Genomic DNA, 27,129 nt, shown 5'->3' on the forward strand with positions numbered 1-27,129 from the left:
AATATCCCCTTACCAATTTTAAGGGATGACTTGTGTTACTTCCTTTCATGGTGACAAGCCCTTGCAGGTGTAATGGAAGGAGGCAGAACCCAAGGAAAATTGACGTGAACTACAGGTAAGGCCCAAAGCACGTCGCTACCCTCTTCTGGCCCACAAAACACCTTTTCCTGTCCAGTTCCCTAGGACGCATCCCAGGCGGATGCGAGGTCACCCGTGGGAAAGCGGCGGGTTCCTCCGCAGGGGCCTGCTGGGAGAGGGGGGCGGGGAAGGGGCCTGGGGTGACCCGGGGGAGACGACAAGGGGCAGTCGCCGGGTCTCGATCTGCGCTCCCGCGAAAGCAGAGGTGGATCAGGAAGAAGGGTGCGGGGCGGCCTGCGCCTGCGCAGCCCTGGCTCCCGTCGCCCCCCTACCTCCGCCCCCTGTTCCCCAAGCTGCAGCATCCCTGCGCAAGAGTCCCCGCACGCGGGCGGGAGGAGGGGCGCGCCGGCCCTCCGCCCCGCGCGCGCGGCCACGTGACGCCGGCGGAGGAGATTGGAGCGGCGGCGGCGCGCGGCGGCAGACTGGTGCAGCGCCTGGCGCTCACGGAGGGATCTCTTCCTCCTCCTCCGCCACTCCCCCCACCCCCCTCCTGCTCCTCCTTCTGGAGCTTTGACGGTACCTTCTCCTCTGCCCGGCTCGCCGCCGCCGCCGCCGCATCCCCCAGCACCGCGGCGCGCAGAGGAGGAGGGGAAGACGCAGCTGGGCCTCCACCGTTAGAGGGGTCCCCGGCTGCCGCTCGGTCGGTCGACCGGCGCCTCCGAGATCACCCTCCAGCGGGGTCTCCACTCCCTCCTCCCAACGCCGCCGGCGCCCGCTGGCCGCAGCGATGGGGCTCCTGGACTCGGAGCCGTGCAGCGTCCTGAACGTAGTGTCCACGGCTCTCAACGACACTGTGGAGTTCTACCGCTGGACCTGGTCCATCGCAGGTAAAGCCGCTGGCTTCCCATCCTCGCCCGGCCCTGCGGGAGACAGGAGCACCCGGCCCGGCAGCCCCCTGCCTCCTGCGGCTGTTGGGATGCTGCGAGTCGGAAGAGGTGCCGGGCGCGGGGACCATGATCGGGAGCTGGTTAATCGGATCCGAACGTTAAGGCTTCCCCCTCCCCCCGACGCTTGCACGGTTTTCCCCTGCGCTTCCACCATCTCCGATCAGATTCTCGGATGCAGGAGCTGACATGCCAGATGGAGCCTGTGCTGCTGCTGAGAGCTAGTCGCGGGCCCGCCCCACCCTGTAGTCCCACATCTCCCGAGCTCATCTGACAGTTCTAACTTACGCACTGGGATGGGTTTTAACCTTTAGTAATGTTCCCTACAGTGGCTCGGGGAGGGAAAAGGGCCCAGGGGTCGCTGTCCTTTAGCTTCTTTGGCCTCCTGGTTGCTTTGCCGCACCTGCTAGTATTTTCTTGTGTAGCTCATCTATCTGTAGTATGATTTGGAATGAAAAGTAAAAAGCCATTGTTTGGCTCCTGGAACCTTGGAGAAGCTTAGTTTCTGAGGCTTTTTTCAACAGCCAGTATGTTTGAAGTGATTGTGATGGCTTTGCGCAGTGCAGTGCAGTCGTGGGGAGGGGGGAGGCTAAAACACCGGGAAAGAAATGGGGAGTCTTTGGGAAGGGGGTCTCTACAGCATCACCTAGAGGTTGTCCCAGAAACCTACATGTGAGCAGTTTTCTTAAATGGGCAAACTTTTCCCTTTAGCCTTTGCAGTTGGACAGGGATGGTCAATTGGTTGAGTTCTGCAGCTCTTCTCAGGGGTAGCAATGTGATACTATTTTTATATGGTACCGTTTGTTTTCTTCATTTGCTTTAGTTACTTTGGGTCAAAGCCTTTACACTTTTTTGAGATAAACAATTAGTTAACAGGAATTTGATTTTATGATTTACCCTTTTCTGGTCCTTTTGCCTTGCATCCTAGCACGGGAGGAGATTAACATTTACACGTTATGACTGTGTTTCCCTTCCTCAGAAATGGAAATATATTTCTATAGTTTTGTGTTTGTTAAGAGTAAATGGGACCATGATGACAGCATGTATACAGTACGATACATGGGATAGAGGTTGTGGAAAAAAATATGTACTGGAATTATTTCTGTGTGAGACAAAAGGATTCTTTGGCATTGCTATGGCTTTAACTTCTTTAGAAAAGTGTCTTCTTTTTCAGAGGATCTCAAGTTTGACACTGAGAAATAAGCTAATTAAGCCTTTGCACTTGAAAAAAGTGGCTAAAAGGTTGGAGTTCCCATCACTGCTCAGCGGAAATGAACCCGATTAGTATCCATGAGGACTCGGGTTAGATCCCTGGCCTTGCTCAGTGGGTTAAGGATCCCACCTTGAGGTGAGCTGTGGTGTAGGTCACAGAGGAGGCTCGGATCTAGTGTTGCTGTGGCTGTGGTATAGGCCGACAGCTGAGGCTCCCATTCGACCCCTAGCCTGGGAACTTCCATATGCCTCAGGTTCTGCCCTAAAAAGACAAAAAAGGAAAGAAAGAAAGAAAGAGAAGGTAGTTAAAAGGCAGTTTCTAATGGAGTGGTTCCTTTTTAAGTCTTTCTTCTATGGAGTGTACGCCGAGGTTATGTGGTACCTACAAAAACTGGGAAAGATATGTATGCTTCCCTTCTCTCTGTGATTTTGGTTATTTAAACATTGCATCAAGGTTTCCCATTACACAACTGTGCAGAGCTGAACATCAGACAAATTCTTCAGCAGATAATAAACTGCATTTTGCATACTTAAGAATTCAGACATTGTCAAGGTCCTCCAATCTCCATATAGCCAGCCACACCCGGGAATTCTCATTCCTATCTGTCTTCCCTCACAGCTTTCCCACCTCTGGAGCCTCAGGAGGAATAATGGAGGCCAAAGGTAGAATACACCTTTCTGTGATGGTTAATTCCTTCCTAATGATGCTGGTGTTAAATAAGTCACAAATGAAATAGGGAACTTTGTGCCTCATGTGAAAACTTTCTACTAGCCTGTGAAGGGCAAATAAAATGATGTAATATCATGGGCCAGGCCTGAGAAGTGAGAGTAGCCACTGAAACACAGATGACCTCTCACTAGCAGGCCAGGGGGTAGGTATTCGCTCATGCTCTGGCTATCCACTTAAGAAACCTGAGATTGCTTCCTCATTTTCAGTAATGAGCTACCTAATGTAGGTAGAGATAGTATTTCTTAACCAACTGAGAGGCTGAGTGGGCTAGATTCTGTTCTGCCTTGCAGCTGTGTGAGGAGGAATATTTCAGACTCAGGCAGAATAGGCGTGAACCCTATGGTGCTCCATTTCCTTTCACACCACCCGCCTCCCTGGCAAGCTCTGCCCTCCTCTCTGGTTCATTCACACTAAGGATCTCCTTCCTGTAATTTCATCAAAATTTGTGTGAAGGAGTTTCAGAGTGGAAATGTAGATTATTAGATGAAGCTGAAGTAAAAATTGATGAGTCAGATGTTTGGAAAGGGGAGAAATAAAACTGGGCAGAGAGAAAGATGGTCTTGAGAAATAATGATGAGTGTGGTCAGAGGAAACAAATCATTCAGGGAGCAGAAAATGGGCCAAGTCTCTGTGCCCTGAGTGCTTCCATCTCCACTATTAGTTGTGTGCTTCTTTCTATTCTATCAGTTCACTAAGTATTTCTCTGCGCTGAAGTTTTTTCCTAACTAGAGCTACTTTGGTCTGTCCTAACGGGCGTAGTTACAGATTTGTAGAGTGTATTTGACAGTCCCAAAGATTTTTGCCCTAGGGCAGTTTCTGGGAAAATGTCATTTTTGTGCTGTTATAGAAAATGGTGTGATTTAATAAAACATGTCCAAAGCAATGTAGCAAAGCTGGGCTTTTCCGAAACAGATCCAACAAATGCAGACTATGTCCCATATATTATATGAACACAGAAAATGTTCCTTGTACTAGATCATCCACACTTTACACAATAGAACTGAAACTTTGAAAGAGCTGTACTTTTAGAAAAACAGCGAAAATAATTTTTCCCTTCTATTATATTTTTTGATGTTTTGAATAAGTAAGTGAATCTTGGTTTAGGATATATAGGAAGGTATAGATTGATACAGGACTTTTTTTTTTAACGTTTACTAGGATAACTTTTATGTTAAACAGAACGAAACAAAAAGTACTCACAAAAAATGATGTGTGTTTTCTATAGGGACATATACATGGAAATAAATGCATAATTTAAAAATCTAGATAGCTACAGAACAGACTGGATACAGGACTTTTTTATACCACTTGGTGGCCTAAGAGTAGGTACTCCGATGTTGTGTGTTTTTCCTTCTATTCTTTCATTTTATGAGTCCATTAAAAATTATTAAGGCTGGGATCCTAGGCTCAAGGATATATATCTAATCAAGAAACATTGTATATAAAGTTTGAAAACTATTGTCTTTTTTTCCCTTTTATTTTTATTTTTTATTTTTTAATGATTTTTGTTTTTTCCATTATAGTTGGTTTACAGTGGAAAACTGGTGAGTCTTAATATCCCTCAACTTACAAATGCCCTGATTGTTTACATTATCCATTGCATGTATCATTTTACTTTTTATTTATTTTCATCTTTTAATTTTTTTAAAGATTTTTATTTCTTAATCACAGTTGATTTACAATGCTCTGTCAATTTCTGCTGTACAGCAAGGTGACCCAGTCATACAAATATATGTATGTGTGTGTATATATATACATATGTATATATGCATTCTTTTTCTCACATTATCCTCCATCATGTTCCATCACAAGTTGCATGTATTATTTTAATAAATATTCATTGGTAGCATTTCGTATAGCTGACAGTGACATAGAAGCATCCCAGAATGGTAATAGCCCACATTCCCACAATAAGGCCACATGTCTCTTGAGCTTCAGTATTTCTTTTTGGCCATGCGTTTTTTAAAAAAAGAGCCATCCTTCATGGAATATGCATGCCCATGTGTGTGTGTTGGGAGGAGGCGGTGAAAAACTTGTGTCTGCCTGGGAGTTCAAGCTAGAGCCTGAAAGCCCAGTCTGGCTGCTTTCCCCTCCCTTTGCAGGGCGAAAGGCAGAAGGGAGGACTCCTGCGGGGTGATGGTGAACTTTGGAAGCTAGGCTTCTATACTCCTCTCTTCTTAGCTCATCATGTGCCATGGGCAGGCGAGGGGCTGGGCCCTGGGGAGAGAACCAGAATGCCTGGTCCCTGTCCCAGGGCAGTGCAGGGGTCACGGCCACTCCTTCCTGGTGTCATGATCTGAAGGCTGTGTTCTCAGAGTCAATCAGGCCTTGCTGGGCCCAGGGAAGGTCAGGAAAGCCCTCCTCTACTCTTCTGTCTCCACTTCTGTTTGCCCTGCAGTCTTGAGCCATGAGAGGAAGATACGGGAGCTGTCTTTAGAGGATCTCTATTCTTTCACCATGTGAAGCTGGTGGAGGGAATTTGATAGGTCGGCCAAGGCAAGGGGCATTAGACCCAACAGTCCATGGAAACTGGGAATGTGTTTAAGGGCCAGCAAGTCAGCCTGGTCTGCTGAAATGGGGTGAGGGGTTGTGGCAGGGGACATTATCTCAGCTCAGATAGGCTGAGGCCTATCCCAGGGATTGCTAGGCCCCAGAGGAGCATGGTCTTAAACATTATCTGTTAGTTACATTGGTTTCATTATTTGTCACAGGTAATGTGTGGGGTTTTTTTTTAATCTATGTTATTATCTAAAATAGGTTTTGTTTGGCCTAGCCTGGGAACTCACTTATCATTTTCAATGTTCCTTTAAGAAAAGACATTCTCAGTTCTAGGCAGTTAATTAAAGACAAACATGTGGACTGTTTCCGTCTTCTAACGTGGGGTCTTCCTTTGCCAGTGTTTTTAATGAGGTCCTAGTCCTCCCCTACCCTCATAATATCCCTGAAGCCTCTACGAGGTCAATACCATTTCAGGTTTTGTTTTGTTTTGTTTTTTGTTTTGTTTTTTGTTTTTTTAGGGCTTCATTTGTGGCATGTGGAAGTTCCTAGGCTAGGAGTGGAACGGGAGCTGCAGCTGCCAGCCTACACCACAGCCACAGCAATGTGGGATCCCAGCCGCTTCTGTGACCTACACCACAGCTCGTGGCAGTGCCAGATCCTTAACCCACTGAGTGAGGCCAGGGATCAAACCTGCATCCTTATGGATCCTAGTTGGGTTCATTTTTCCACTGCACCACAGCAGGAACTCATGTTTGATTCTTGTTGCTTTTTCCCTCACCACTGGTTTTTTTGTTTGTTTTTTCACCACTGGTTTTGATGGCGGACTTCTGGACTTGAATGTCTGATGCTCTTGTCCATTCCTCAGCAGCACGTGATGGAAATCCAATCACAGATGGAATTCTAGGAGCGGAAACAAGGCAAATTCTAAAACCAGTGTCAGGACGCAGTTGTATACAATTAGATTCTTTGGCTTAGGGAGAAAAGGTTTTCAGGATTACATAGACAACAAACAATGATATTCTGCTATAGAGCACAGGGAACTATACCCATTGTCTTGTGATGGAACATGATGAAAGATAATATGAGAAAAAGAATGTATGTGTGTGTGTGTGTGTGTGTGTGTGTACACATGACTGAGTCACTTTGCTGTATAGCAGAAATTGACACAACACGGTAAATCAACTATAATTTTAAATTTTTTAAAAAAAGATGTCAAAGAATTACATACACAATTATATTACACAGTGCTTTTGAGCCACCAAAGAAGTTGGTCCTCCTTTTACAATTCAAAGTTTTATTTTTTTCTTAAGTCATATGATAATGTCATTAGTGAATGATTTAATGTTATTAACCTAAGTATTAGGTTAGATGTACTGAGTCACTTATCATTTTCAAGTTCGGTAACAGAATCTGTTTTTTCTCATATCAGATGGCTCTTTTTTTTTTTTTTTTTTTTCATTCTCGGGACGTTTTTCCTGTTAAGGTGCTGTTGTTTTATTTTCCCTTGGAATGAGAATGGATTAGAATATATGTTTTAAAAAGTCATCTGGGTTTTGGCTTTTAGAAAAGAGAAGGGAGGAAGTACATGGCCTTTCAAACCAAGTTTCTATCTTTCCTTTCTAATCTGGTCAGTCAGCATTTCCCAACCCACAGACCTGCAGCTCCAGCCAAGTTGGTCATTCAGCCTTGATTAACACGTGTGCACAACCTCCTTGATGCTCTTATTGTGCTCTTCCCCTTGGCTCTGCTGCCCTTCCCTGTGGCTGCCTCTCCACACACCCTTCAGCAGACCTGGCTCAGTCTCCCTCCCACACAAAGCCTTTCTTGCTGTGGTACCCAGAGTGGTTCCTTGCTCCATCTGATCCATCACCCTCAGTGATGCTCATATATTTCCTTGTGCTGTTCCTTCTGGGACTCTCATCTTGCAGCTTTAACCTTCATTATATTTATCTCACCTTGTTTTTTCTACCCAATTTTAGTGCCCATACATTTTATTGATTTGATATGACCCCCTCCCTCTCACATAATTTCAAAGAGTGATATATTCTGGTTGCTAAATACTGATAAGGTTTGGGGCCACCCTCAATTACAGAAAGTTTTAAAAATGACCTTTCTCATTAGTTAGTCATCAGTTCAATTCATGCTGAATATATTTAATGAAGGCATCAAACTCTTAAATCATTTATTAGCACAAAACACTTAACTTTCAAAAGGGATAAAGTCAGATATCCTTATTCCTCTGCCTTCATTGTCTGTGCTGAAGCATTGTGGTGTATGTGGAAGGCTTGGTATAGGAAATGGGAAGAATGCTGGACTGGGATTTAGATTTATCCTAGTCTGCTGCTGTTTGCTAAGACAGTTTTTACTGACCTTTTGCTTTTCCAACTCACCTTTTTTATTTGCAAACTGAGCTGAATTAGGTCATCTCTAAGGTCTTATCTGGCTCTTAAATTCTGGCTATAGATGCAATTTTTAAAAAATTCTATAAATAAGTAAAGCGATTTCAAATAAACATATATTGATCCCTGAAAAACCTCATTCTATGCAATAACTCCAGTCATTTCCAAGAAAACTGTTATTAGTGCTGCCCAAGTAGTAGAAATAATAGACTCATATTTAGTCCTTTTTACTTTCTCTTATCTGCTCCATAAGAAATAGCTAAGGAAGTAGAAAAACAAAGGAATACAGATATTTAAGCACCTGTTTTGACATGGCACTGTGTTTGTTGCTGTCATACTTTACCTATTTAATTATCTAGCTTTTCCTTGAACAACCTGGTGTTAAGTATTTTGTCAAAAATAGTAGCAGTAACATTAAAGAATAAGCTTATTTTTCTGAGGATGGCATTTTATGTGGTCTTGGACAAGTTATTTCTGATTGTTTGGTCTTACATTTCTGTGGGTACAATGGGAAAGTTTCAAACTACATGCTCTCTAAGGCCATTTTATTGACTCCTCATAGTATCTCCTGAAGCAATGGCTTAGATAGCTAAACTTAATCTTACTTTATATTTTTCTATAGAACATGCAGGTTTTATTATACATTATTAAAGAAGCTTTTCAACTATAGGCACTTTATCTTTGAGCATTTCTAACAAATTTGGAAGTATGGCTTAAAATTTTTGTAAAATTGCTACAAATATGTAGGTTTTAGCATATGGGGAAAACAAAAGAAATTAAATGATTTTTATATTAATTAAAAAGATCTTTTGTTGTATATTTTTCTCCATGTAATATTATCAGTATTAAACCTATGCCTCAATATGCTACATTTTTATTTTGTGATCACATTTAATTAGAAAAAATATTGGAATTTGAAAGGCAAACACATTAATCCACTGAAGGAATCAGTTATTCACTATCCAGTGTGATCAAATAAAGGCATTTGTGATTTTGAACTAGAGTATTTGAAGGAATAGGCTTCTCTGTTCTCATTTTATTTGTTTATCAAATGAAAACTTAGGCACAGGTATGTATCATTAAAGAATTCCATGTTTCTGTCCACACACCCATGTCCATAGCCAGCACTAGTCACAATAGCCAAGAGGTGGAAGCAATCCAAATATCCACTGATGGGTGAGTTGCTAAACAAAATGTGATATTTACATATAGTGGAATATTATTCACCCCCAAAAAGGAAGGAATTCTGACACAAGCTACAATGTGGATGAATCTTGAGAACTTTATGCTAAGTAAAATAAGCCAGTCACCAAGAGACAAATTCTGATGGTTCCACTTATGTGAGGCCTCTAAAGTGGTTAAATTCATAGAAACAGAGGGCAGAGTGTGGTTGCCAGGGGCTAGAGAGAGGGGGAGTTAGGGAGTCATTTAATGGATCCAGAGTTTCAGTTTTGCAAGATGAGAAAGTTCTGGAGATTGGTTGCACAACAATGTGGATATATGTAGCACTTATGAAGTAACACTAATGAAATGTATACTTAAAAATGGATGAGGTGATAGAGTTTATGTGTTTTTTACTACAATTTAAAAAAAAAGACTTCACATGTTATAAAATTAATGTAGTACCTCTAGAAATGATCTCTCTTCAGTGTTCAATACTTTTTAGGAGTTGATTGTTCTATTTTGTTTTTTCAGTGTATGCTAAAATGGCTTTAAAAAGAGAATGTGTAGCTGTTGCTTTAAAAAAAAAAAAAAGTAGGGTGTTCCTATTGTGACTTGGCTTTAAGGAACCCACTAGTATCCATGAGGCCAATTCCTGGCCTCTCTCAAGTGTGTTAAGGATCTGGCATTGCCTGGAGCTGTAGCTCCAATTCTGCCCTTAGCCAGGGAACTTACTTTATGTATGCTCTGGTGGTGCAGCCCTAAAAAGGAAAAAAACCGGCCGGGGGTGGGGGGGGGACCCAAATGGCTAGAAAGTAGCAAATAACAAGGATAGCAACCTTGCTTTTGTATTTTGCTTTACAATGTTGCCAAGAATGTAGAAACAACTCAGGTTAATAGGCCTGGCAGGCAGCCATTATTCCCTATATTTGGGCATCCCCAGTATCAGAAGTTTGTAGTGAAAATGGGTCCAAATAGGTTGTTTTGTCTCCCAGCCTGGTGTCCTTACCTCCCATAGCACTAGCCCAATAGAAGAGCAAAGTCCTCTGACCTACATTTCTTCTCTTATTTTACCTTATCTTATACTTGTCTCTTGTCAACATGGTATTAGGATTTAGAATGCTAAATCTGAACAAATTTGTAACACCACCAGAGGTCATCTAAAGAAGAGCATCTGAATGCTTAATGGTACTTGAAGAGCTGTTGTATGAGATTAAACTAAAAAGTAATATTTACTTATATACATTTATATATTTATACCATAATATGAATATAACCTAAAATATAAAAAGTAGTATTTAGCCTGAGAAGGTGAAGTTGACTTGTAATTATGGACCAGCTAGGACTGTTGAAAAAAAAAAGATATATTCAAAGTGAAATGTGAAAGTGTTTGTCAAAGTTCGTAATACAAGAACCAGAAACAATTGTTAATTAGTGAAAAGGAATTATTGATTCAGAACCAACCATGGATATTCAGTTATAGAACGGTTAGCAAGAGAAGATTTTGGCCAGAGTTCCCATTAAAGCACACACACTGCACACACTTACTCCAGTAGTATCTTTCACCTTTTTTTGCTAAAGGGAAACCATTTTGATTTTCTTAAAGCCTTGAGAACATTGGCAGCACAAAGGGACGTGGAACTCCCAGGTTAGTACAGGGAAAGTTTTATGACAGCTTTTTCTGAGAAGCCCAGCAAAATGTGAAAATGGGATGAGAAGGAAACTATCTGCCTTCTCTCTTGCTTCCAGGACAAGGCATCATTCTTCTATGTCAATTATCTATATTTGAGTCTATTTCTTCATCATAGAGCATTGATAAATAGTTACTACCTTATAAGGATGCTGTGAACATTAATAACATAAGGTGTATAAAAATAATGATCCTATACTAGAGGCTTGGTAAATAGCAGTGAGATTCCACCATGTGCAGATAACAACTCAATTTATGGTTAAAATATATGTGTATATATTACACACGCACACACGTGCACATGAATGTGTGCACATACACACACTTCTCATTACCCTACATCTCTCCCCCCTCCCCCCCACTCCATCCTAGGCATTATTTCCCTTCCCTGTGACCTGGCTTTTATGAATGTGTCATTTTTTTAAGCATGAGTATAGATAGCACCTGCACATGGTAAAACTCTCTGCTGTTTATTGAGCTTCTGTTATAGGACCATTATGAACTATAAAATGCTATGATATGAATTTTATGCACCTTGTGTCATTTAATGTTTATTAGTGTCCTTATAAGGTAAGTATGATTTAACCCTTCTACGATGAAGATATAGACTTTTTTTTTTTTTTTTAAATACATCTGGAAAGTAACAGAGCTGGGATGGAGTCAAGATCTTTCACCTTGCTACATCAATGACCATTGCATAAAGCAGTGCAGCTGCCCTACTCATCCAGCAAAGACTGTTTTATTGCCTATTCATCACAGGGAGCATTTTTTGAATGCTTACTGAGTGCCAGGCGCTGTGTCCGGTGCTTTGTATGTACTGTCACATTTAATGCTCACACTCCTTTGGGTTAGGTACTGTTGCTATTCTCATTTTCCAAGTGAATTTACTGACTTTCTGGATCTCATCCATCTAGAACTAACCTTCCCCACTCCCACCCCCAATTTTCTGATCTCTCTCACTTTCTATATCATGTTCTCTGTTCAGGTAAGCTTGGAACCAAAATTATTTTTTTCTTCTACTTTCCAACTCCTCTCTCCCTTCTTTCAGGCCCTTGGAGGATTGTTATACAACTGAGTTGATAAAACTATTCTCTGGCCCCTTGCTCCTTCACACCCCACAGCTCCTTCCACTCCCACCTGTCTTCCCATTGCACTCTGACCTTTTGATCTGTTTCACTTCAGCCTCTGCTGGTCCACATCAGATTTCTCCAAGAGCTGGCCTTTCCTTCCATTCATCAGGCATTCTTCCAAACTCAAACTACCACCCTCTTCCCCGAGTTCATGGGGGTTAAAGCGCCACCCTGGCCCAGTGGGGAACTCACCCCTCCTTCCTCCACCACCTTCAGAATCTCTTTCATTTCTGGAGTACATCCCAGATTGTCTCTTGCCCCCTTTGTTCAGTTATATGAAGACCCTTCTCCTCTGCTTCTGCCATTGTACCTCACTGATGTCCGGCTCTTCCTGGGCTTGGAGAATATATTAAAGCATCATAATTTAGACCAGAACCTAGAAGAGGTGTTAGGTTCTCTTATTTAGTTTATCCTTGTCATGGAGATAAGATCTCTCTCAAACTCTTCTTGACAGCAATTATCTATGTTTTTCAGGAACAACTTCTGTCACCACATGTTTGAAGGCATTGTTCTAGAGCTCCCTCTGTCCATCCAAGAATAAGGGCTGTGGCCCTGGCTGCCATGATACATATAATAAATGGAGGAAGACATTGACCACTTCCTTAAGAAAGACACTGCACTTTCTCTTTGGGCTGCTTTTAGCATGCAGCATGACATGGAGTAACCCTTATTTCTGTGTAGTCAATAAAAGCATATGTATTTATAACAGCACCACCTGAATATTTGTGATTAGCTTCCAGGTGTAAAAAAATGGAGTTGATTCGCAACTGTTGGTCCTAACTTGTTAGAGAGGGGTGAATAATATATAGTCCATACTTTTTTGGCCGGCCACACCCTTGGTATTTGGAGGTTCTTGGGCCAGGGATTAAAACGCACAGCACAGCAGCAACCCGAGCCGCTGCAGTGACAATGCCAGATCCTTAACTTCCTGTGCCGCCAGGGAACTCCTAATCCATACTTCTTGATATCTTGACTACTCCTGAAGCTACTCAGTATCTCTAGTTGGTTGTCAGACTTGTGTTTTTCTTTTGTTTGTGGCAAGTTAAAAATATATGTAGATGTTGTTAGAAGAAAAAGAAGTGGCTGTTTTATTCAGATAGGCACTAAGAACAAATAAATCAAATTTATATGACCTGATTATATATTATATAAAGTAGGCCCACATTTCTGAGCAAACTGGAGCAGTTCTTCTTAGACTTTAATGTGTTAATCACCTGGAACTCTAGTTAAAATACAGATTTTGGCTTAATAGGTCTGGAATGAGGCCTCAGGTTCTATATTTCACATAAGCTTCCAAGAGGTGTTTTTCTGTGGTACATGGACCACACTTTAGAGAGGGAATGGGGTTTTCTTAATGTTCTTGGTAATCTGCTACTATGTACTATGATGAAAAAAGAAGAATGTTAAAATATTCTTAAGCTACCAATTTTAAAATTTATTTAAGAAAAGTAAACAGTGGCATGGATTTTTATAGAACAGTTAGGGTTTGGGTTTTTTGTTGTTGTTGTGTTTTTTGGCATTTGGGGTGGAATATGGAAGTTCCAGGCTAGGGGTTGAATTGGAGCTACAGCTGCCAGTCTACACCACAGCCACAGCAATGCCAGATCTGAGCTATGTCTGTGACCTACACCACAATCCATGGCAACACCAGATCCTTAACCCACTGAGCGAGACCAGGGATCGAACCCATGTCCTCACGGATACTAGTCACGTTGGTTTCCTCTGAGCCACAGCGGGAACTCCAATTTCATTTTCTTTTGTTTTTTGACCCCAACAGGAACTTTGTATTTCGACCCCAACAGGAACTTTGTATTTCTTTTAGAACAATATTGAACAATAGCTGGTACTCATTTCATCTGAATCAAAAGGGCGGTTTAGGAATTTCCATTGTGCTCAGCCAATTAGGAACCCAGGTAGCATCCATGAGGATTTGGATTCAGTTCCTGGCCTGGCCCACTGGGTTGAGGATCTGGCGTTGCCATGAGCTGCAGTGTGGGTTGCAGATTCCGCTTGGACCCTATGTTGCTGTGGCTGTGGCACAGGCCTGATTCAACCCCTACCTGGGAGCTTCCATGTGCCACAGGAGCAGCAATAAAAAGAAAAAAAAGGGGGGGGGGAAGTTTAGAAATGTCTTGAATGACTATTCTTGCAATAACAGTAGCCACAATAATAGTAGTTATTTTCTAACTACTTTGGGGCCTATGGCATGCTAGGTAGGTCCCAGCCATTTGCTAGGTGCATCTACTGTGAGAGCCTTTGTGGCTGTAGAGACGAAGCCCCTTCTCTGTCAGGTGTGGGACACAGTTAAGCAGACAGTGACAGGACAGGCAATCACAATGTGCTTTAAAAGTTTAAAAAGGAGTTCCCATCGTGGCTCAGCGGAAACAAATCCGGCTAGTAGGCTGCGGGTTTGATCCCTGGCCTCAATCAGTGGGTGAAGGATCTGGTGCTGCCATACTGTGGTGTAGATCACAGATGCAGCTCGGATCCCACATGGCTGTGGCTGTGGTGTCGGCTGGCAGCTGTAGCTTCAATTTAACCCCTAGTCTGGGAGCTACCATATGCCTCTGGTGTGGCCCTAAAAAAGTTAAAAAAAAAACATATTAATATTTTTAAGTGCGAAGAGAGTTAATGTTGGAGAGTTTTCCTGTAGAGAGTTTTCAATTTGAGCCTCAAAGCAACTCTGTGACTTGGGCAATCTTATTATCACCTCCACTTTACAGAGGAGGAAATTGTGGCTCAGAGTTTCAGATTCACGGTCCTGGCACTAGAAAACAACCTAGATCTGGAATCTAGTTGTCGTAATTCAATTCCTGTCCCCTGCCTAGTGCCACACTCCCTCTACATCTCTGACTTCCCAAAGCCAACACCCAACTGGGATCATTTCCCTCTGTGGTCTTGTGCCCTTTCTGGTTCATTCTAGGAATTTGAGTGTTGTAAAAATGTTAATTTTTACTAATTTTTCTTTTGGGAGATGATGACCAGCTTAGGCTACTTGGGGAAAAAGATTCCATATGACTGGTACAAATCCTGAATTTGAAAATGTTTTGAAAGAAACCAGCCTTTCAAAGAAAGAGAAGGCCTATTAGGGATTTTTTTTTTTTTCTTTTCTTTTTAGGGCCGAACCTGTGGCATATGGAGGTTCCCAGGCTAGGGGTCTAATCAGAGCTGCAGCTGCTGGTCTACACCACAGCCACAGCAACATCAGACCCTAGCCGCATCTGTGACCTACACCACAGCTCAGGCAACACTGGATCTTTAACCCACTAAGCAAGGCCAGGGATTGAACCTGCAACCTCATGGTTCCTAGTCGGATTCATTTTTGCTGCTCCATGATGGGGGAACTCCCAGTTAGGGATTTTTAAGGAAGTTGCTTTCATATGATAGTTTGTTGTCAGAATTTTTTTACAGTTGTTTATATATAAGTAGAAGCTTCTAAGGACTTGGGTTACTGCAAAACTTTTGGATTAAAAATATTTTGTTTAGGAGTTCCCGTCGTGGTGCAGTGGTTAACGAATCTGACTAGGAACCATGAGGTTGCAGGTTCGATTCCTGGCCTTGCTCAGTGGGTTAACGATCCGGAGTTGCTGTGAGCTGTGGTGTGGGTTGCAGACACGGCTCAGATCCCGTGTTGCTGTGGCTCTGGCATAGGCCAGTGGCTACAGCTCCAATTCAACCCCATATGGAGAAGGAACCTCCGTATGCTGTGGGAGCGGCTCTAGAAAACGCAAAAAAGACAAAAAAAAAAAAAAAAAATTTGGAGTTCCCGTCGTGGTGCAGTGGTTAACGAATCCGACTAGGAACCATGAGGTTGCGGGTTCGATCCCTGCCCTTGCTCAGTGGGTTAATGATCCGACGCTGCCGTGAGCTGTGGTGTAGGTTGCAGACGCGGCTCGGATCCCGCGTTGCCGTGGCTCTGGTGTAGGCTGGCAGCTACAGCTCCGATTCGACCCCTAGCCTGGGAACCTCCATATGCCGAGGGAGCGGCCCAAGAAATGGCAAAAAGACAAAAAAATAAAAAAATAAATAAAATAAAAATAAAATAAAATAAAAGAAAAGAAAGAAAAGAAATGCAAATGACTCAAACATATAAAAAAAAAAATTGTTTGTTAAAATCCAGTTCACATTTTCTCAAAAAAAGAGGTGTTTTTTATTTTAAAAAAACTTCCCTAAATTAAAAATTTAAATTTAGACCTGTTATGCATGTGCTCTCCTGAATAAATTACAAAAGGTGCTGTATTCTCAGTATAAAAGTTATAAAATATTCTATTTTCTCAGTTTAAACTCTTCTCCTAAGATTAGTTACTGATGGTATTTTTTTTTTTAAATTTGGTTTACCTCTTCTCTTGGAAGAGAGAATTAATTATTAATTAATTTATTTATTATCTTATTTATATTTTGGCCATGCCTGCAGCATGCTCAAGTCTTGGGCCAGGGATCGAACCTGTGCCACAGCAGTGACAGTGCCAGATCCATAATCCATCGAGCCATCAGGGAACTCCAAGAAGAGGGTTTATTGGTTTGATTATTGTCAGTAATAATGGCAATGCCGATGCACATTGAGCTCATGTTCTGTGTTCTAAATCAGGCCTGGCTGATTTGGAAAGGCTTGCCTTGCGGTGGGCAGGGCTCAGGTTACCCTTGGCACAGGACACCCCTGTGTGGAGGTGTTGTGCCGTGAAGAGGTACAGGGTACAGTAGGAGGAGCAACATTCAACCATCTTGCATCCACCCTGTAAGATGGAGATTATTCCTTGTTAAAAAGAGAAGGAAAGCCCAGTTGATGCTCCATCTACAGAGTCTGTTGCCTGCCCCATCATTTTGGAAACACCTCACTCTCTCGGTCCTCACACACATAATCTTCTCTTCCTTTCTTTCTGCCATTTATCCCACCCTTCCCTTAAGTGTTCCCCAGGGCTCTGACTTTGTTCATTTTGCTCTCTCATTCTCTGTGCTCTTTCCCTTGTGACCTGAAATTATGTGAGAGTCATTGCCAGTGACACTCCCCCACCACCATGGTTGTGCAGCCCTGGCCGTCACCTGCAGCTCCAGAGCCTACGAGATACCTCCACCTGGCTGTCTCATGAGTGCTCCAGATACAGGATGCCTCACAGTGCACCTGATCATCTCTTTCCCAGTCTGCTTTCGTGCTCTGTCCACAGCTTCACCATCTCTGCCACCGGCCAAAGCCAGAAATCTGGGGATAATCCTGAACTTGCCTTTCACTCTCGCCTCTCACATCCATATCAGTCACCAAGTCTGCAGGTTTCACTCCTACACCTTTCCTATTTGCCTGCCTTTTCTATTACAGTGCAGCCCCCAAATCCAGGTTTCCTTCATTTCTTGAATTGTAGCGGTCCCCGAGGCTGGCTGCCCATTAGCATCGCCAGGGGAACTTTGAGATTGTAGTGCTGCTCCTGTCCTCCAGGGATGTTGGTTGAGTAGATTTGGGTTGGGGCTGGAGTCTGCATTGTTAACAAGCAGATGACTCTTATGTGGGCAGCCTAGCAACAGCCAGATACTTGAGAACTGCTGCTCCAGCTGGGTTCCCTGCCTTCCCCCTTCAGAATGTCTCCCACAGCCTCCACTGATCTGTTAAGAGCCAAACGTGAGCTCCAATTTCTAACCCACAGGCTAGCTCTCCATTGTCTACAGGATAAGCTCCAGCCTCTGCAGCACAGTTGGTGAGGCCCTCTTAGGCCTACTCTGACCAATAAATTCAGTCATTTCCTGCCCTCTTTGCTTGTATGTATTCTCTACCCCAAGCCTGCTTCATTTACAAAATAAGCATTTGAGTTTTTGCTTTGGGGCTCTTAGTACATATGGTTCATTTGTTCCTCTCTGCAAGAAGGCCCTCCTCCCTCCCTGACTAGCTGGCAGAGTCCTCTTCTTTCTTTGAGAAACAGTTGGGATGTTCACCTCATTGCCACTCTCCTGTCCTACCACTGTTAGACTGGCCTCTGACATTGCATCCATCATCCTGCAAAGCAATTAATTTTTCATGTCCACCTCCTCAAATAGATAATGAGTTTTGAGAAGTCAAGGACCAAATCACCTGCCCCAAGTCACTTAGCTCGGAAAGTTTGGGGGTCTGACTTGAAAGTCTGTTTTGTCTACCATGCTGTGTGATTCTAAGATACAAATCAGGGAGTTCCCTGGTGGCTCAGCTGGTTAAGGATCCAGTGTTGTCACTGCTGTGGCTCAGGTTGCAGCTGTGGTGTGGGCCTAGTCCCTGGCCTGGGAACCTCTGCATACTGCAGGCATGGCCAAAAAGGGTGAGGAGAAAGACACAAATCAGGTTAAGAATGGAAACTGTTGGTCGAGAATATTAAAGGAAGCCCTACTTCAGATGGACCACTCTTCCCTCCCGTTTTTCGTGAAGGTATCATTTACATATAATAAAATTAATTCTTTGGGAGTTCCCGTCGTGGCGCAGTGGTTAACAAATCCGACTAGGAACCATGAGGTTGCAGGTTCGGTCCCTGGCCTTGCTCAGTGGGTTAAGGATCCGGCGTTGCCGTGAGCTGTGGTGTAGGTCACAGACGCGGCTCGGATCCCGCATTGCTATGGCTCTGGTGTAGGCTGGTGGCTACAGCTCCGATTAGACCCCTAGCCTGGGAACCTCCATATGCCGAGGGAGCGGCCCTAGAAAAGGCAAAAAGACAAAAAAATAAAAAAATAAAAAAATAAAAAATAAAAATAAAATTAACTCTTTCCATTGAACAGTTTGTGCATCCTGACAAACACATACAGTTGTGTAACCATTGCATGGCCTTTTAATATAGATAAAACTGTATGATTGCCAACCAAACCACTGTTTATCAATGTATCAGTCCCACCTGGCCTGAACTTTATGAAACAGTCAAAGTGTTCTAAATGGAAATGACTTCCTGAGAAAGAGCTAACCCTTACGGTTAAGGTAATGTGTCTTAATAATTATTATTATTAAAGTTTTAGAGTTCCAGTTGTGGCTCAGTGGTAAGGAACCTACCTAGTATCCATGAGTGTGTGGGTTCTATCCCTGGCCTCAATCATTGGGTTAAGGATTAGGCATTGCCATGAGCTGTGGTGTAGGTTGCAGATGCAGCTCCGATCCCATGTTGCTGTGGCTGTGGTGTAGGCGGGCAGCTATGTCTCTGATTTAACTCCAAGCCTGGGAATTTCCATGTGCCATGGGTGTGGCCCTAAAAAGCCCCCCCCCCCAAAAAAAATAATTAATAAAGTTTCTTGCTCCTGAACTTTATTTGCTGCTGTATTTAGCCTTAGGGTCACTTCACTTGAATTTAAAACTAGGATAGGGAACTCATGACCAAAGGAGGCAGCTCTTTCTACTTAAGAAAGGAAAACCTAATTTTCTGAATTTAGGTGTCGTTTTCCTCCCCAGAGTTATTCTCACTGGTGCTCTGGAAATAGAGAATAATTCTGATCTCTCTTTCAGCCTTTCTCCAAGCTTAACATCCTGGTCCTTCCCCACCAGCCTGTGTCATGTCTCCAGAGCATCGGGGTCCTGGACCAGGTCTGCTAGGTGCAGCAACTGAGACAGGACAAGACTTGGTTGGTTTATCTCTTGTCCTTCTTTCTGTAGAGGGAACTTGTGTAGGTCTCTCTTATTTTCTTTCCCTTGAAGGAACATGGCTGAGAGTCACAATTCTGTGTGAAAATATTCTTGGGAGTTCCCACTGTGGCACAGCAGAAACAAATCTGATTAGGATCCATAAGGATGCCGGTTCGATCCCTGGTCTCGCTCAGTGGCTTAAGGATCCAGTGTTGCCGTGAACTGTGGCATAAGTCACAGACACAGCTCAGATCTGGCATTGCTGTGGCTGTGGTGTAGGCTGGCAGCTGTAGCTACAATTCAAACCCTTGTCTGGGAACTTCTATATGCCTTCGGGTGTGGCCCTAAAAAAGCAAAACAAAACAAACAAACAAAAAAACACAAAACAAAAAACCCAAAAAACAAAACAAAACAAAACTTTGTATTTATAACCTAGGAAGAAACTGATGGGAAAATTTCTCCCTTAAAGGGAATGGGTAGAGTTCCCTGGTGGCACAGAGGATTAAGGATATGACATTTTCACTGCAGCGTCTGGGGTTACTGCTGTAGCTTGAGTTCAGTCCTTGGCCTGGGAACTTCTACATACCATGGGCACAGCCAAAAATAAAAAGAAAATAAAAATTTTTTTTTAAGTGAATGGGTGTGGTGACTGAGTGTTCCTGGACTACGGAAGTCTCTTGCCCTGTCTTCTCCAGCACGTCTCAACCTCTTTGAGTCTCCTTTTTAAGATAAAGGGACCATTTCTAAATCTAAACTTGTGCATATCTAGTTTAGTTCAAGGCTTACATGCAACGTGAAAGGCTTTTAAGACTGTTAATAAATAGTCTCAGAGTAAGAACAAAATCCCATAATGGCATAAAAATATTAACATATTAATTATATAAAATACAAAAATGAGACAAACAGTTTGACAAGCAAATCAACTAAAGTCCAATTTATATTTGACAAGCAAATCAACTTAAGTCCCTATTGACCCCCTTCCCCCAATAAGCTTTTCAAAGAGAGAACTCCCAATGTTACATAAAACCCCTTTGAATCTTGGTATTCCTTAATGGTAGAATTTGTCTTCAGCGGTGGCAGGAAGGATACAATTTGTTTTCTTTATTTTTTCCCTAACAAATTCATGGTATGGAGTCCTGCCCATAACTATGTAGATTAGGGCATTGAGGAAACAAGAAATATATCTGCTTTTACTCTAATAAGCATAATCTTAATTTGGATTCAGTGTATCTCAGATGAATAGAGGATTTAAGGTACCTTCAGAAGGTTATTCAAACAAACAAACTAACACCAAACTCAGAAAAAGAGGTCAGACTTGTGGTTACCAGAGGTGGAGGGTGGTGGGGAGTGGAGAAGTGGAGGAAGGTAGGTACAGCCTTCCAGTTATGAGATAAATAAGCACTAGGGATGTGATGTATACATGAAGACTATGGCTAACACCATTGTGTGGCATCTAGGAAAGTTGTTTTGTTTTGTTTTTTGTCTTTTTAGGGCCACACTCACTGCATATGGAGGTTCCCAGGCTAGGGGTCAAATCAGAGTTACAGCTACCAGCCTACACCACAGCCACAACAACACGGGATCCAAGCAGCATCTGTGACCTATGCCACAGCTCACAGTTACACCAGATCCTTAACCCACTCAGCGAGGCCAGGGGTTGAACCTGAGTCCTCATGGATACCAGTTGGAATTTGTTAACCACGACAGGAACTCCTAGGAAAATTGTTAAGAGAGTCAATCCAAGAGTTCTCATTACAAGGAGAAAAAATTTGTCCCTCCTTTTCTTCTTTTCTTTTTATTGTGTCTCTATAAGAAGATGGATGTCAGCTGAACCTGTTGGGATTATCCTTTCACAATCTATATAAATCAAACCGTCATGCTGTATGCCTAAACTTTATCCAGTGATATATGTCAGTTATTTCTCAATAAAACTGGGGAAAAAAAGTGAAAAAAAAGTAAGCAAACACACACCTTTCTAAGAAGAAAGGTAAGATAAAAAATATTGTTTAAACATTTGAGTTAATAGAAAGCTGGATAATTCATCATTTTATATAAAATGATTCGTTATAGAAAATGGGTAAAGCTTCGGGTACCTCAATGCTTTTTATTTACTGTTCTGATCCCCCATCATTTGTTTTGGTTCAGGACTTGGGGGTACTATTAGTAATGGAGATTTGTTGTTTTTTTTTTTTTTTTTTTTTTTTACTTTTTCCTTTTTAGGGCTGCACCTGCTGCATATAGAAATTCCCAGGCTGGGGGTTGAATCAGAGCTGCAGTTGCCAGCCTACACCACAGCCACAGCAGCTTGGGGTCTGAGCTGCATCAGTGACCTATGTCATAGCTCAAGGCAACACTGGATCCTTAACCCACTGAGTGAGGCCAGGGATCAAACCTGAGTCCTCATGGATGCTAGTCAGGTTCATTTCTGCTGCACCACAACAGGAACTCCAGTAGTGGTGAATTTTGGTAGCACTGTTTTATAATATTGTGATGTACTCAGTCCTTCTCTGTAGTGGAGAAGGGAAGGAGATCTTGTCAGGTCGACCTGAAGGAAACACAAATGCACATAAATCCAGAAAGATGCAAATGACCACAGAGACATGGAGAATTTGTCCTCGCCATTACCACAGGTGGCAGTTGCTTTTATGCTGTGTTCAGGTTGCTGACAGTTACTGTAGTACTCATTGGAGGTGGAATTTGGGGGAGCCTCCTGACCCCTGTGCACTGGAGGGCTAATTTAAGAAGGATACAGTGTGACATGTGGCCTTTGAGAGGCTGAAAGTAGGGTTCTATTCAGTGGCATGACTTGCATCGTTGGGCAAGGAAGCAAGGGTGTTGGGCATTTTCCCTGGAGAAAGCATTGAAGTCCACCATGAACCCCATGGAGTGCACATGCACCCCCTCAGTCCTGGGGTGAAGGTTAGAGCTGGGGGCCAACATATGGGGAAGGGTTGCTGGACGATGAAGAAGCCTGGACTCTCACTAGGTGGACTGTTGGGTTTCACTGGAGGGATAGAGAATGAAGGGCTAATGGGAGAAAGACCTACTCCTCACTTAGTCATCAAGTAGATGTCCTCGGTGGCCTTGTAATGAGGAGATGGTCTGCAGGGAGGTGGCAGTTTAAGAAAGGTCACAGGACCATGCGACAAGCCCCGTGAGGGAGCATGTGTTCGGGGACTGTGGCTGTGAGAAACGGTTCCCTCTGCCGGGAAATCTGCCTGTTTTCTTTTTTCTTTCTTTCTTTTTAAACTCAATGAATTTTATGACATTTATAGTTGTACAGCGATCATCACAACCTAATTTTACAGCATTTTCATCCCGGACCCCCAGCCCATACTCCCAAACCCCAACCTGTCTCCTTTGGAAACCATACGTTTTTCAAAGTCTGTGAGTCAGTATCTTTTCTGCAAAGAAGTTCATTGTGTCCTTTTTTTTTAGATTCCACATGTAAGTGATAGCATATGACATTGGTGTCTCACTGTCAGCCATCAAAAGGAATGAAATAATGGCATTTGCAGCAAGATGGATGGACCTAGAAAAGATCATGCTAAGTGAAGTTAGTCAGACACTGCCTGTTTCTTGATTCAGTTTTCCTCACCTTCAGTTCCAGTTTTCCTCCTAATTGTTACTTTCAAAAGTAACAAACTTCAGGGAGTTCCTGTCCAGGCTCAGCCATAATGAACCTGACTAGTATCCATGAGGATGCTGGTTTGATCCCTGGCCTCACTCAGTGGGTTAAGGATCTGAGATTGCCCTGAGCAGTGGTGTAGGTTGCAGACACGGCTAGGATCCTATGTTGCTGTGGCTGTGGTGTAGGCCTGCAGCTACAGCTCCGATTCAGCTCCTAGCCGAGGAACTTCCATATGCTGCAGGTGCAGTCCTAAAAAAGAAAAAGAAAAACAGAACAAAACAAAAAGCTACTCCCAGGAATTGGTCTTGTTTCTTTGGTTTTTATATCGTGTATTTTTGTTGGGACTGCAAGAATCCCAGTTTGATCAAATTAGGAAAAACTAAGTTGAAATGTTATACTTCCTAATACATGAATATATTTATTACTTTAATGGATTTCATGTTCTTTCTGTAGATAAACGCGTGGAGAATTGGCCTCTGATGCATTCTCCATGGACTACACTTTGTATAAGCACTCTTTATCTCCTGTTTGTGTGGCTGGGTCCCAAATGGATGAAGGACCGAGAACCTTTCCAGATGCGTTCAGTGCTCATTATCTATAATTTTGGGATGGTTTTGCTTAACCTTTTTATCTTCAGAGAGGTAGGTTTACTTTATAATTTCCCAGTTCCATTGAAAATTTAAAAATGGGAATGTATAGGTGTTCCTGCTGTGGTATAGAGGATGAAGAGTCTGACTGCAGCAGCTCATGTCGCTGTGAGGTGAAGGTTCAATCCCCGGCCTGGTGTGTAGATTAAGGATCCAGTGTAGCCACAGCACAGGTCACAGCTGTGGCTCAGATTCAGTCCCTGGCCTAGGAATGTCCATATGCCATGGGTGCAGCCATAAAATTAAAAGAAAAACAAAAGTGAGAATGTGTAGAACTATCATTGTAATTTTGTACCCTCAGATTAACTTTTAGCTACTCTAAAGTACATTTTATATTGTTGACAGTTTTCATTTTTGGATAACAGAAATATGAAATGTAAGTAAAGTGTAAGACAGTTGTTTAACAAGTGGAATTTTGAAGCATATAGGCAGGAGTCTAAAAATAACCCTTATTAGATTTGCTGACATTGGAAGATTACTTATTAAACTTTTTTGAAACTCATTTTCCCCATCTGTAAAATGGGCATAATACCTACACTATCTTCTAGGGTATCAGAGATAAATGACATAATTTTTGCATGGTGTTTAGAACATATTAAGCACTCAGTAAATAGTTGTAGCTATTCATTTAGAATTCTTATTCAGCAGTTTCACGTTTACTAACTGATGAAAATATGCAGATGTTAAATACCAATTTCAAGTTTAAATTCTGTTACATTATTTTATTTTATTTTATTATTTATTTAGGCTGCACCCATGGCATATGGAAGGTCTCAAGTCAGGAATCAAACCTAAGCTGCAGCTGCAACCTGTGCCACCAGTACAGCAACACCAGATCCTTAACTCACTGCACAGGGGCGGGGATCAAACTTCAGAGACAGCATCAGGTCCTCAACCCACTGTGCCACAGCAGGCACTCACATGTAATTGTATTTTAGGTTGGAACTAAAATGAATTAACTGTTAGACAACTGTTGCTTCTTAATCATCGTACTTTCATGGGCACCAACATACCCTCTGTAACATTTTGAAAGGAAATCCAAAAGGCTAAAGTGACACAGCCATATTTTAAGTTATAAGAGTGAAAGGAAGAAGAGACTCCTCATTAAGATTCCTTATGAACCCAGAGAACTGGACTGGTGATTCTAGGAAAATAAACTGTTATGTTCCTTTAAAAAAAATCTTCTTTTAATAGACAACTCAGCCTACAGAAGCTCAACTTTACAAAAAACTCTATTTGGGTACTTTACCTAATTTGTTAGCTGCAAACCGCTCTGGTTTAAAACTAGAAAATCAGTACCATTCTTAAATCTGTGACATGGTTAATCACCATTTCTCTTAATATTATGAGGTATGTGGAGTCTCTGTCTCAGTCCAAATGGTACGTGTCATTTTAAATTTAGACTTAAATTTTAAAATAAATAGACAGTAACTTTTAGGAATTTCAATATATTAAATATTTAATGCATTTGAATTTTCTTGGCCAATTTTGCTTTTTAAAATATTTTGGAAGGATGCCTATTACATTTAGTGCTGCTATATCTACTAAAACTTTACTTCAAATATTATTCCCTTTTTCCAGTTATTCATGGGATCATATAATGCAGGATATAGCTATATTTGCCAGAGTGTGGATTATTCTGATAATGTTCATGAAGTCAGGGTAAGTACATTTAAAATGCTGTTAATCAGTAGTGGTTGGTTTAATTTTATAGTCCCTAGTTGTGAAAAGTATGCTTAGTGGTAAAAGTGTGCTGGATTGATTTGTGTTATTCTTTTAAAGTACATAATTGAAAATCTGTTTCTATACCTCCCAGTAGCTTCTCTCATTTGGTAACGTGGGAGTGAATATGTGTTGGGTTACTAAAATGAAGTACTCAAAAACAAAAGTTCCATGTTTAGTATAAAGATGATATAGATTTTGGGGTTTTTGTCACAAAAATTACTTATTACTCTTTATGAATCATGCTAATTTACAGGCCCAGATTGGGGAATCTTTCTCTTTTCCTTTCTAAAGTTTCCTGCACCAAAAATGTTCTACTTTATTTTAAAGTGAAATAAAGTTATATTCTATTTTAAACATAATAATATAAAAAATAGTGTGGGAGTTCCCATCATGGCGCAGCTGAAATGAATCCACCTAGGAACCACGAGGTTGCAGGTTCGATCCCTGGCCTCACTCAGTGGGTTAAGGATCCAGCATTGCCGTGAGCTATGGTGTAGGTTGCAGATGTGGCTCGGATCTGGCATTGTCGTGGCTCTGGTGTAGGCTGGCCGCAACAGCTCTGATTAGACCCCTGGCCTGGGAACCTCCATATGCTGCGGGTATGGCCCTAAAAAGACAAAAGACCCAAAAATAAATAAATAAATAAAGTATGGCTGTGATTGTTAACCATTTCAAGCCTCTTTACAATCCACTTTATCATTTTTGACATTATCATGACTGAAGCAAATTCAGTAAACAGTTCTCACTTTGTAAATACGAGACATTATTTTCTCTTTGGCTTCTCTCTTTTTTCCTTGCCTAGAAAAAGGAGATTGTAATGTTGTTTCTCAAATACCGGTTATTATAGATAATAACCAATCAAAAGCAAAAAACCAGATGCAAACGAACAAAACCCCACGACACCCAGCAGGTGCAGATCTCAGATGAGGAAGAGCTCTGTCTGCTTTGAACACCTAAGCCCAGCTGTGATGGCGTCTGCAGAGGGTTATGAGCAGTTTCAGTTGTAGAATGTCACCTTTGCCATCTGTACATTGGACATGTGTCCTAGAAAATACTTGGTGTAAAAAAAGATCAGCTCAAGTTACTATTACAGAAGGATTCTTGTAAAATATTTGAAAACATTCACGCAGAGGTCACCTCTCCTTGGATCCTTGGATCCTTAATCTCAGCATGTAATGTAATCTTTCAGCACCATCTGGTGTCTTAATTAGGGCCCAGAAAAAGAAAGTACTTATTCATGTAAGCAGGATTATATTTCTGTCCTAGGAAATATTTGTTGTTTTTGTTTGTTTCAGTTTATCACTTTAAAGATTTTGCTGCCTAGTAAAAGCTACCTGTGATGATATAATTTTGTTGCACATGTTAAAGTGAGAGACAGACACAGAGACCAGTTGCTACACAATCAGGCATATCTGAGGTATGATATAGGCCAGGCATGAACAACCAAAATACCTTTACAAAGTAAATACCTTTGCTTTTTTCAGTTATCAGATTGATAGGAATTTGGAAGCGTTTATAGCTCTGCATTTAGCAGTTTGATACCTGTGACATCCACTGTGGAACAGACTGAAAATTGTCTCCGAATTGTTGGCACTGTGCAGAAATGGATTTGGACTTTTTCACCCCTGGTATTTTCCCCACGAATAGGTGCCTGGGTTTCACATCCATTTAGGCAAAAATGATCCCATGCATGCCTTGTACATTGTGTGCAGTGAAGATTATTTAGGA

General features: G+C 42.1%; 1 protein-coding gene across 3 annotated transcripts in view; it reads left to right on the forward strand.

Annotated features, from left to right (window-relative positions):
• Positions 1-526: 526 nt before the first annotated feature.
• The window catches only part of ELOVL4 (ELOVL fatty acid elongase 4), a 32,489-nt gene continuing 5,886 nt past the window's right edge, over positions 527-27,129 (forward strand). Inside the window, exons 1-5 of one of the 3 annotated variants that reach the window (XM_084964413.1) lie at positions 527-965; positions 2,854-2,897; positions 4,488-4,508; positions 23,483-23,670; positions 25,258-25,338. In XM_084964413.1, coding sequence (XP_084820539.1) covers positions 2,885-2,897; positions 4,488-4,508; positions 23,483-23,670; positions 25,258-25,338 — 303 coding nt within the window. In that variant the 5' untranslated portion in view covers positions 527-965; positions 2,854-2,884. The remainder of the gene's footprint in view (positions 966-2,853; positions 2,898-4,487; positions 4,509-23,482; positions 23,671-25,257; positions 25,339-27,129) is intronic. The other 2 variants (XM_021092097.2, XM_021092107.2) reach the window with 2 other exon arrangements.

Source organism: Sus scrofa, chromosome 1 (genome assembly GCF_054392235.1).
Source record: "Sus scrofa isolate SSC_HxYL_T2T_F1_AM1 chromosome 1, Sscrofa_HxYL_maternal_Yorkshire_Landrace_v2.0, whole genome shotgun sequence".
Classification (NCBI taxonomy): Eukaryota; Metazoa; Chordata; class Mammalia; order Artiodactyla; family Suidae; genus Sus; species Sus scrofa.